The 12,606-nt window shown below is 41.4% G+C and overlaps 2 protein-coding genes across 2 annotated transcripts; both read left to right on the forward strand.

Annotated features, from left to right (window-relative positions):
* Window positions 1-964: 964 nt before the first annotated feature.
* On the forward strand, window positions 965-2,031 carry LOC118815745 (putative uncharacterized protein DDB_G0271982). Its single transcript, XM_036582086.1, has one exon. The coding sequence runs from the start codon at window positions 1,171-1,173 to the stop codon at window positions 1,423-1,425; it is 255 nt and encodes an 84-aa protein (XP_036437979.1). The 5' UTR covers window positions 965-1,170; the 3' UTR covers window positions 1,426-2,031.
* A 176-nt stretch (window positions 2,032-2,207) lies between these two features.
* Window positions 2,208-7,955, forward strand: LOC118815736 (trichohyalin-like). The gene has a single exon (XM_036582074.1). The coding sequence runs from the start codon at window positions 2,293-2,295 to the stop codon at window positions 4,951-4,953; it is 2,661 nt and encodes an 886-aa protein (XP_036437967.1). The 5' UTR covers window positions 2,208-2,292; the 3' UTR covers window positions 4,954-7,955.
* Window positions 7,956-12,606: the final 4,651 nt, after the last annotated feature.

Raw genomic sequence — 12,606 nt, forward strand, 5'->3', positions numbered from 1 at the left:
TGTATATATATATATATATATATATATATATATATATATACACATATATATGTATATGTATATGTGTATGTATATATATATATATATATATATATATATATATATATATATATATATACATACACACACACACATATGTTATCATGGCTAAGTGATGTCATAATTAGGGGTATGACATCACTAAAGCTTGACTCTACAGTTACCATGGCAATGGAAGGCTTCATTCCGACGTCACAGTTCTGATTCTACTGCAGGCGACACTTCTTTACTCACCTGAGTGCTGAAGAGACGCGTTTCCGAAACCAGAGCAGATATTTTGGAGCAGACTTTGAACTGAGAACGGTACGTATGTCAGTGTGTATCTTCTATCAGGGCAATGTCTTGAAGAATCATATAACACAATAATAATAATGATAATAATAATAATAATAAAAATAATAATAATAATAGTAATGTCACAAAATGCTTTTTTGAGTTGACCGTGGATAACTGGATTTAGTGCAGTTTGTAAAATACTGCATAAAATTGTAGTTGTAAGTTTATTATTATTGTTCTTATTATAGCTTGTTTATGTGGCTTTACGGGTTCTATTTTGTCTGTTCCAACTTATTCAATCACAGAAAAACCAAATATTGTGATGGGTATCTTGTATCTTGACAATGTTTTGAAGTATCGTATAACATAGTAATAATAATAATAATAATAATAATAATAATAATATATTTTCCATATTGCTCTCCCCTAAGTTGTTTTTCTCAATGCAACATAAATAAATGTTGTTCTATTTTGATATTGGAGCAGAAATGAGCTCGCTGGTTGCAGCACCCCGAGGTTTTCATTTAAATGGTTAATACTGTGGTTTTGTCTTCTAAATCCAGAAGCTCCAAAGAGATGAACCAGGAGCGAGAGTGGCTTCACCCACCCAGTCCTCCCACAGCCTGTGGGTGCTGGGGGGGCAGCTGCTGGCCAAAGCTGACCCTCTTCAGCAGAGAGGACAAACTCCTGGAGAGGTGGAGACAGCAGGAGAGTCTCCGACAGCTTCGGAGAGAGATAGAGAGAGAGAAGGAGCTGAAAGAGAGGGAGCAGAAGAGAGAGAAGAAGGAGAAGAGGAGGAGGAAGCTGGAAGAGAAGAGGAGGCAGCGAGAGAGGGAGAGGCAGAAGGAGATAGAAATGGTTCAGTGGAGGCTGCAGATCATGATGGAGCGAGAGAGAGTGGAGGAGGAAGAGAGGCAGGAGCTCCAGAGACTCAGAGAGCTGGAGAAGGAACTGCAGCTGAAAGAGCTGAGGGAGAGAGAGAAGGAGAGAAAGGAGAGAAAGGAGAGAGAGCGCCAGCCGTCCACTAGAAAGGTAGGACTCATGATCTCATTCATCACAGTGTTAGTGATTAGAGAGTGTTTAGTCATCAGTGAAAGGTTCTGTTATTGATTAGTGACAGTTTATTAGTTATATTAGTGAAATATCTTACAGTGAGGATTTTAGTCATTCATATGATGAACTTCAGTGGAGCTTTTCAGGTCTGTTAAAGTGTGTGATCAGTGTTTGATTGATCGGCTCTTTCTCCTCTTTATTGACTGATGGAGTCAGAAAAGAAGGAGAGGTTCAAGAAGAAGTGAAAAGAGAGGCTGCAGTTCAGCTGTGATGAGTTCTAGACTGACTGTGTGTGAAAGACTCATCACTGGATCTCCGCAGTTCTTTAAATGTAGTGAAAGGCTGCATCACTTTGAGAAACGCTGCATTGGCTACTGCAGAGAAAGTCAGCCCAACACAATGAAGCACAGTAGAGATGAACTGATCCCACTTTTTCTTTCTCTATATCATTTTCAATGCCTGAACTCAGGATATCGGCCGATTTTCATATAATGTGCTTTTACAGTTGAAGAGTTCACACTAAAACATGATCTGTATATTTTAAGATTTTTTTTATAATCAAACATATTTAACCATGTTCTTCTAATTTATTTTAAGGCTACGAAGTCTAACTGATCACTGTAGACATCTTAACTATCACCTTATTATCACCTGATTATCTAAAAACTATGAAAATCTTTAAAAAAAAAGCTTTAATTTTTCAGTCAACATTAAACTGATGAAAATGTGAAAAGAATCAGAAAAGCCTTCCTGCACATTCAGGGCTGTACAGTGTGATAGAGACTGATTAAAGAGATCATAGATAGATAGATAGATAGATAGATAGATAGATGGTCTTGGTCAGGAAAGTGTTCTTCACAGACTGTGTGTGTTGTGTGTCTAAAGGCCCTGAGAGAGAGCATCAGGGAGGGAGAGATCAGAGGAATGGAGGAGATTTTGAGAGAGCAAGAGATGGAGATCCTGAGATGCAGAGAGAGACGCAACCAGCTGAAAAGAGAGGTGCAGAAGATGAAGGAGAAAATAGCAGAGGAGGAGAGGAATCATCTGGACGCTGAGGGAGAAAGGCTGCTCCTCCTGAAAGAGAGAGAGATGGAGGGTTTGAGAAGGAGAGAGAGAGAGGAGGCTCTGAAAAGAGAGAGAGAGAAAATAAAGGAAAAAATGGCTTTCAAGGAGGAGAAGTTCAGCGTGCTGAGAGAAACAGAGAGAAAGAGGGAGAATCTGGAAGCCAGACAGACAGAGGAAGAAAGGAACCAGGAGGGAGAAGAGCTGATGATTCTGCGAGAGAGACAGAGAAAGACGGAAAGAGAGAAAGAGAGAGAGGAAGAGTTAAAGAGAGTGCAGCATGAGTGTGAACAAAAGGAGAGGGAGCAAATGAAGAAAAGAAAGAGGGAAGAAGAGATGAAAAGAGAGAAAGAAAAGCTGGAAGAACTGGAGGAGTCGTGCAGAAAGATGGAGAGAGAGATGGAGATGGTGAGAAAGGCGGCGAAAGAGAGAGAACTGGCCGTGCTGAAAGAAATGGAGAGAAAGAGAGAGAGAGAAAGAGGAGAGATGGAGAGAGAGCTGATGGAGAGGCAGATACGAATGGAAAAGGAGGTGCAGGAGCGAGTGAGAGAAACAGAGATGGAAAGAGAGAAACAGAAAGAGTTTGAGAGAGAGAGAAAGGATCAACAGATGGAGGTGGAAGAGAGACTGAGAGAGATGGAGAGAAAGATGGAGGAGGAAAATGAACTGACTCTGAGAAGAGAGGAGGAGAAATGGAGAGAAAGAATGGAAAAACTTGAGGAAGAGTGGCAGCACAGATGTCAGGAGATGGACAGAAAGAAAGAGGAAGAAATGTGCCTTACGAAAGAGAAAGCCCAAGAGATGGAGAGACTGATGTCTGAAGAAAGAGAAAAGGAGAAGACAGAGAATGAAAAACAGAGGGAGTTCGAAAAGCTGGAGAAAGAGAGAGCAGAAAAGGAAAGAATGGAGGAGGAGAAATGCATGAAAACCCAGATGGAGGAGCAGCGAAAGGCTGAACGAGAGAAACAGCAGAAAGAGTGGAGAGAGGCGGAGAGCAGGAGAGAAAGTGAGAGAAAGAAAGAAGAAGAAAAAGCAATGGACATGGATAAAGAAAAGGAAGAAAAAGAAACAGACAAGCTGGAGAAAAAGCTTGAAGAAAGGAAGATGGAAAAGCGGAGAAAGCTGAAGGAGAAACAAGAGAAGCTGGAGAGAGAGAAAAGGATGATAGCAGAAAAGAAGAAAGAGAAGGAAGAAAAGATGAGAGAGATGAAAAGACAGCTGGAGGAGAAGAGAGAAAAGGATGAAAATAGAAAGAAGAGAGAATGTAAAGCAGCAGAGCTGGAGTTTACTTTTAATCTCAGAGATGAGGAGAGAACATTTAAGAAAGAGGAGGAGGAAAGAGAGAAAGAGATGGAGAGAGAGGTGGAGGAAGGAGAGAAAGAGATGGAGAGAGAATTGGAGGAAAGAAAGACAGAGATGGAGAAAGAGAGAAAGAAGACTGAACAAATGAGGAGAGAGAAGGAAGAACATGTAAGGGACGTGTTGAGACGCCTGGAAGAAGAGAGAGAAACAACAAACCTGAAACATGAGGAAATCAGGAAAGACCAAGAAATGGAGAAGGAGAGAGAGGAGGAGAAAGAGAGGAAGGGGCAGGGAGACGCCACCTGCAGGAACAGCTGGGGAGAAGAAGATAAGGATGAAGGAGATACAGGGATGGAAAGAACGACAGAGGGCAATAAAGAAAAACAGGCTGATACGGAACAAGAACAAGTTCTAGATATGGAGATGCAGAGAGAGATGGAGAAGGAGGAAACAGAGGAGCAGAGAGAGAAGGAGGGACAACAGAAAGAGAGCAGCGAGAGAGAGCTGGAGATCGAGAGAATAAAGGAGGCGAGGCGTCAACACATGGAGAAAGAAATGAAGAGGAAAAAAGAACTGATGAAGAAACTCTTTTCTCCAGGAGTGAATATGTTCAGGCCAGAGAACCAGGTTCAGCGCAGAGGTTTGGGAGGAAAACGGAGGAACCTGAAGGAGGCCTCAAACAAGGAGGAGGAGCAGGCTGAGCTTGAAGGACAAGAGGACCCTCAGAGATATAGCTGGCCTGTTTCTCCAAACGGAGGACCACTGGTCATCTCCATAAAACCCTGCAACCCAATCCTGGAGGAGCCTGAACTATCTGAACCCTCCCCAACTGACCCCCCCACTGACCCCCACACAGAGGACACTGTGGGTGGAGATAAAGGCTCTGTGGTGGAGGAAGCCGTCCTCAAGCCTGAGGGTTTCATTGAGTCACAATCAAAAGAGGCTCTCAATGAAGCAACGGAAAAGGCTTCACCCACCGAGACTGACCACCCAAAAGATGGACCCACATCCCCTGAGACGATGGATGAGGCCGACCATGATGCTGGAACTGGGAAACAGGCCGAGAACAAGAACCAGTGGATGAGTATCTTTGGCTGGATTAACCAGAAGGTCAAAGAGAAACACGAGAAGTCCATCGAGAAGAGCTTCAAGAGGGAGGCGGAATATGGACACAAGCATATTGGTAAGTTTCAGCAAGTTATTCTATATACTTCACTGTAGAACCTCGTATGATCAGATAAAGCCGTCCTAGAGAATAGATTTCAACCAAATATCAGTGTTCATGTTTAATATCAGCACAAGCTTAAAAGTCTTGAGTTATTCTTGCCATTTTGCTGCACCTTTGATTTGGATTTATTATTTGTGTGCATTTAAATAATAATAGTTACACAGGCAGTTTTGTAATGAATTCCAATTAGATTCATGTTGCATATCTACAATTTTTACTCAGCATTTCTGACATTTATCAGTTTGTTTTGATATCAAAAAATGACAGAAAACTGGCAAATATGTAAATAAATGTTTTATCTTCCCACAAAATAAGAATGTACACACGACAGTAACGTTTCCTCAGCGTGAGACAGGTTAACGTATGAAAATGTGGCTGCAATTCAGTACTTTTTTTAACATGCTCTCACCTGAATCCACTCGCCAGTCGGATGTGCGTCACTCCCATGTTACACAGGTGTCCACTGGCGACAGAACGGTGAGGAGAACGTTACTCAAATGGAAAGCACGCCCCCTCAGCTGGGTTAGCTTCAGTGAGCTGATCGGTTAGCCATGCTAAATGTTTTTTTGAGAAGGGAACATAATATATATAAGATTTATTTTCCCAGGGTCTTATATTTCCTCACTGAAATTTTATATGGAAATAGAGCTATGTTTTCTGTGTTGCCTCAATCATTTCTTCAACACAAATATAAAAGTAACCTCTGTACTTGTGGTGTATTTACAAATATACACAATATGATGTTAAATGTTCAGCAAAAAAAAAAATCGAAATTAGTTATTTATGTACATTCTGCTTCTAAATAGATTCACTTATTAAAGCATGCTCTGACTGAACTTTACTAAACATTACCAAAGTTAGTATTCGTGCTAACAATGGAATCTTTGAGCTCATCCTCAACATCTACCATCCATTTCAGTGTTGTTTTTAACATGCTCTTAGTAACTTGCCCTCACCATTTCCTTTCATACCATATCAAATTTTTACTGACTTCTCGTCAAGTTGTGCTGCTGAAATGAACGTTTGTGTTCACTCGATCCCTCGCTCTTCCGAGGGCTCACTAATAAACTTCACTTGAGCTAATAAAGTAATGAACGGGTCTTAAGCTGACACCAGGGATTCCTTCAAAGGGTAGATGACAAGGACGAGTGGACGAGGGCTGGTTAAAACCGGTATTGAAACAGGTGGCGTGTCTTTAAAAGAGAGAGTAGAGGTTCTGTATTACTATCAACTCTTCCTCTCCAAACAGGATGTCCTCACGGAGTGATCATAATGGCACAGTATGAGCAGGCCAAAAGGGAGAGAGTGCAGATGAAGGAGAAGAGGAGGCAGGCACTGGAGGCCAGATTAAGAGGATGGGCGGAGAACAGGGCTGAGAAGAAAGCTAGGAAAGAGGAGAAGAAAAAGGAAGAGAAAAAAGAGATGATGGCACCGAGAAGACCCCTTGCTATGCGCTTCGCCCGGTAGACTTTAAGGTAACATATTTCTACATCATAAAGTTCAAAATATTTGAAGCCAAATGATATAAATTTAAAATGATTTCATTCAGTGAAAACATCTTATCACCTGAAGAGTCTTCGCTAATGAGAGATGACATCACCATTTCCTAGGTTAAAAAGGTGACTTTCACGAAGAAAAATTGCCAAGCTTATTTGTTCATATCTTTTTTTAATACACGCTGGGTTAGCATGAAAACTAAAAGCTATTGCACAGTGCTTTGTAAATAGTATCATCTATAGGAATATTAGCTTAGCCTATTCTAGCTAATATTGGCTACACTCGTTTGCCTTCATTTGCACGCTGTACTACTAACATATACAACTCCCCCACGAAAAGTCATCCGCCATGCATCAAGAAAAAATTACATCATATAAGCTTAACAATCATATTGAAGTAGTTCACATAATAGCAAAACAGAGTCAGAGTGCTCGCTCTTTTAGCAAATGCCTGTAAGCCTTAGCTCTCTGAGTGTGACTATTGCCGTTTTTAGACTATTTTTTACATCATCTATAAAGCTTTGACACATTTTATTTTGGTAGGTATGAAGATAGAGAGTCGAAGTTCGGGTTAAATTACAGTGAAGTCATAAGAAAGTGATGTAAATACTAAGAAGTTTAAATATTAAGAAAATATCCAATAAGTTATTTTTTATTGAAATTGTTTTAGATGCACTCATCAAACTGTACTTCTGATTGACTGTCAGAATTGGAAAAAACTGTGGAAGAACTGAAGCAGCACAAACGAGGCCAAGACTGGGAGACTTATGGAAGCCCTTATGACAAATGCATTACATTTCAACGATATGCAGATGGTAAACCCACACACAGGTCCATTTCAAATTACACTAAAATGCACCTATTCCACTCAAACAGCAGACACGTTTTCCTTAATGTACATTTCTATTATGTCCTGCACCCAAACTAATTAGATGTTCTTTGGAAGCTAAGAAGTTTCCATTCAGTTAACTGCATCACATCACAAACTGGACTACTGAAAAGTAGTCAAGGCAGGTGATTCAATTCTAAAGTTTCTGGTTTTAAAATGTCGTGTTTCTTTCTCATCTTTCAGCTCACACCACTAACCTCAGCACCTCCTCAGCAGTAACACCACTGATCTCTGCACCTCCCAGCAGAACTGCCACTGATCTCTGCACCACTGACCTTGGCATCTCCTCCAGTGAAAAGAACACTGACCTTAACATCTCCTCCAGTGCTAAGGACACTGACCTCAGCAATTCCTCCAGCAGTAACACCACTTATTTTTTCATCTCCTCTAGCAGTAAAACCACTGACCTCTGCAGCTCCTCCAGTAGCAAAACCACTGACCTCTACACTTCCTCCAGCGATAACAGCATTGACCTCCACAGCTCCTCCTCTAGTGGTTGCACCATTGACCTCTACATCTCCTCCAGCGGTAACATCACTGACCTCTACACCTCTTCCAGTGGTAACACCACTGACCTCTGCAGCTCCTCTAGAAGTAACATCACTGACCTCTACACCACTTTAAGTGGTAACACCACTGATCTCCACTCCTCTTCCAGCAGTAACACCACTAATCTCTGCATCTCTTCCAGCAGTAACACCGCTGACCTCTGCATATCCTCTAGAAGTAACACAAATAATCTCTACATCTCCTTCAGTGGTAACACCATTTGACCCCCACACCTCCTCCAACAGTCACCCCACTGACCTCTACATGTCTTACAACAGTAACACCACTGACCTCTGTACCTCCCAGCAGAACTGCCACTGACCTCTGCACCTCCACTAGTGGTAAGACCACAGACCTTCATATCTCCTCCAGTGCTAAGAACACTGACTTCAACAATTCCTCCAGCAGTAACACTGCTTATTTTGCATCTCCCCTAGCAAGAAACCAGTGACCTCTGCAGCTCCTCCCGTAGTGAAACCACTGACCTCTACACTTCCTCCAGTGGTAACAGTATTGACCTCCACCAGTGGTTACACCACAGACCTCCACAGCTCCTCCACCAGTAAAATCACTGACCTCTGAATCTCCTCCAGTAGTAACACCACTGATCTCTACACCTCTACTGACAGTAACACCACTGATCTCTGTATCTCCCAGCAGAACTGCCACTGACCTTTGCACCTCTACCAGAGGTAACACCACTGACCTTCTTGTGTCCTCCAGCAGTAAGAACACTGACCTTCACATCTCTTCCAGTGGTAAGAACACTGACCTCAGCAATTCCTCCAGCAGTAACATCACTTACTTTTGCATCTCCTCTAGCAGTGCTACCACTGACCTCTGCATCTCCTCCATTAGTGGAACCACTGACCTCTACACTTCCTCCAGCAGTAACAGTATTGACCTCCACAGCTCCTCCACCAGTAACACCACTGACCTCCACAGCTCCTCCAGCAGAACTGCCACTGACCTTTGCACCTCTACCAGAGGTAACACCACTGACCTTCTCATGTCCTCCAGCAGTAAGAACACTGACGTTCACATCTCTTCCAGTGGTAAGAACACTGACCTCAGCAATTCCTCCAGCAGTAACATCACTTACTTTTGCATCTCCTCTAGCAGTAAAACCACTGACCTCTGCATCTCCTCCATTAGTGGAACCACTGACCTCTACACTTCCTCCAGCAGTAACAGTATTGACCTCCACAGCTCCTCCCAGTAACACACTGACCTCCACAGCTCCTCCAGCAGAACTGCCACTGACCTCTGCAGCTCCTCCAGTAGTGAAAACACTGACCTCTACACTTCCTTGATCGGTAACAGCATTGACCTCCACTCCTCTTCCAGCAGTAACACCACTAACTTCTGCATCTCCTCCAGCAGTAACACCATTAACCTCTACACCTCTTCCAACATTAACACCACTCATCTCTGCACGTCCCAGCAGAACTGCCAATGAATTCTGCACCTCCACTGACCTTCACATCCCATCCAGTGCTAAGAACACTGACATCAGCAATTCCTCCAGCAGTAACACTGCTTATTTTGCATCTCCTCTAGCAGTAAAACCACTGACTTCTGCAGCTCCTCCAGTAGTGAAACCATTGACCTCTACATATCCTCCAGTGGTAACAGCATTGACCTCCACAGCTCCTCCACCAGTGGTTACAGCCTTGACCTCCACAGCTCCTCCAGTAGTAACACCACTGACCTCTACACCTTCTCCAGTGGTAACATCAATGACCTCTACTCCTCTTCCAGTGGTAACACCATTGACCTCCACACCTCTTCCAGCAGTAACACCACTGACCTCTGCATATCCTCCAGAAGTAACACAACTGATTTCTACACCTCCTTCAGCGGTAACATCATTTGATCCGCACACCTCCTCCAACAGTAACATCACCGACCTCTACACCTCTTCCAATAGTAACACCACTCCTCTCTGCACCTCCCAGCAGAACTGTCACTGATCTCTACACCTCTGTCAGAGGTAACACCACTGACCTTCTCCTCTCCTCCAGTAGTAAAAACACTGACCTCAGCAATTCTTCCAACAGTAACACCACTTACATTTGCATCTCCTCTAGCAGCAAAACCACTGACCTCTGCAGCTCCTCCAGTAGTGAAACCACTGACCTCTTCACTTCCTCCACTGGTAACAGCATTGACCTCCACAGCTCCTCCACCAGTAACACCACTGACCTCCGTGTCTCCTCCAGCAGTAACACCACTGACCTCTGCATCTCCTCCATCGGTAACATCACTGACCTCTACACCTCTTGCAGTGGTAACACCACTGACCTCCTCCAGCAGTGACCATCCTATCCCATTGACTTCTGAAGGTAAATTTAAGAATGAACTCAATACAATCATAGGCTGTGTTTTACTTATTTCAGAACATGAATGTCATATTTAACAAAACCCAGATTTAACTTAAGCTTTATTTACAAACACAGGTGAACGAAGTTCCCATCCTGAACCCCCAGCTGGTGTAGCATGATCAGAAGGTTCACTGGAGAGACTGTCTGGAGCTTCGCAAAAGATCCTGAACATTTCTGACAAAAGAAGTCCAGAAAAACAACACACTATATGTCAGAATGTGACTAAAATCAATAAACTCTTTCTCCTCATAAACAAAACTCTGACAGAAATTAATCAAACATCCAAAAACCAGCTACCAAAATTAATAATACCGTGGTTTAAAAGTATGTCTGTGTTTTGTACAAGATATGATGTGACATAATAACTTAAAAAACATGCAATGATGTTCAGTCATATTTTAATGGCCCAGGCATGTGGTTGACCTGCCCAAGGTTCATGCATGTTCTCAGGTGGTGGAATAGTATCTGAGAGGGGCACGCTGTTTGATTAGATTAGATTAGAATTGATTCGATTTTTACTTTCTTGGTACCAGAGGGAAATTAAATCATGAGGACACTCACAGACATAAAGACAGATTTACTGTAACCCAGCATTATATTATTTTATTATATTGTATTAACAAATATTTATGAGCTATTTCCATACAGATATGTATTAGGATAAAACAAATGGGTACAAAATTTTACTAGTCATTTCATCAACTAACAGACAGTGTGGATAGATAATGTTGAGTCTCTCATACAGGCTAGTCAGTTATCTTACCATGTAGCATTGCTAACTGGCTATCTGGCTAGTTAGGTTGTGTTTAGCAAACAGTAAAACTAAGAAAAGTGTGATTTTTTTAAGGATATGTTTGACAACATTCACAAATACTGAACAGATCAACTTAGGATCTACCTAAAGCGTATCTAGTTAGCATGCTAGCTTAGTAGTACTTTTCACAGCATGATGAGCTGCTTGTCCAGGGTAGCCAATAGTTGCTGATCCTGGATAGTCAATAAATGAATGTGTTAATCTGAGATAGCAAATTAATCCTTTTATTGACAGTATTGATCCTGGAAAGTCATTAATCCTATTACTGATTAATCCTAGATGTCAATTAATCTAGTTGATGACTAGAATTGTTGAAGGGTCAATACAGTCATAAACTGTTACGATCCATTTAATGACTATATTGATTCTGGATAGCCGGTTAGTCATATTATTGACTGTGTCGATCCTGGATAGCACTTTAATCCTGTTACTGATGCTATTGATCTTGGATAGCCGGTTACTTGCTTGATTGATTGTGTTGATCCTGGATAGCTAGTTAATCTAGTTCATGACTGTACTGATCCTGGATAAGAACTTAATCCAGTTAATGACTGTATTGATCATGCATAGAAAGGTAATCCATTTCATGATTGTATTGATCCTGGATAACCAGTTAGTCATATTATTAACTGTTTTGATTTTGGATAGTTAATCCAATTCATAGCTGTATCCATTGTGGATAGCCAGTTAGACCTATAATTGACTGTTTTAATCCTTGTTAATGAGTTAATCCAATTCCTGTCTCTATTCACCCTGGATAGCCAGTTAGTTATATTATCAATTGTATTGATCATGGACAGCCAGTTAATCTAGTTCATGACTATTGATCCTGGATAGCAATTTAGTCTTGTTACTAATGGTGTTGATCCTGAATTGCCAGTTAATCTTGTTAATGACTGTATTGATCCTGGTTAGCCATTTAATCCTGTTACTGATAGTGTTGATCCTGAATAGCCAGTTACTTGCTTTATTGACTGTTTTTTTTCTGGATAGCCATTTAATTTAGTTCATGACTATGCTGAGCCTGGATAAGCAGTTAATCCAGTTCATGACTGTACTAACCCTGGATAAGCAGTTAATCCAGTTCATGACTGTATTGATCCTGGATAACCAGTCAGTAATATTATTGACTGTTTTGATCTTGTTTAACCAATTAATCCAGTTCATGGCTGTATCCATTCTAGATAGCCAGTTAGTCTGTTGGTTCTAGATTCAGGTGGTCAAATGATTTGTGTCCAAGTATTAAAAATGACAAAAAAAGCTCAAAATGATAAAGCTGAAAATCTGCACTTTGAGCTTAGAATCAAACATTTTTAAAACTCCAGTATATTAATATGATATATGATAAAAATAACCTTGTTGACATCGAAATATTTATAAACTTGACTCTATATCAGTGGAAATATACATACGTTTAACATCTCTTCATTCAATTGCCAGCCAAAGCATTCTTGTTTAGAATATGCATACAGCCCTTACCTTAAATAGAAAATATTGTGCATTTGCTACGTTAA

Source organism: Colossoma macropomum, unplaced genomic scaffold (genome assembly GCF_904425465.1).
Source record: "Colossoma macropomum unplaced genomic scaffold, Colossoma_macropomum, whole genome shotgun sequence".
In the NCBI taxonomy this organism is placed as follows: Eukaryota; Metazoa; Chordata; class Actinopteri; order Characiformes; family Serrasalmidae; genus Colossoma; species Colossoma macropomum.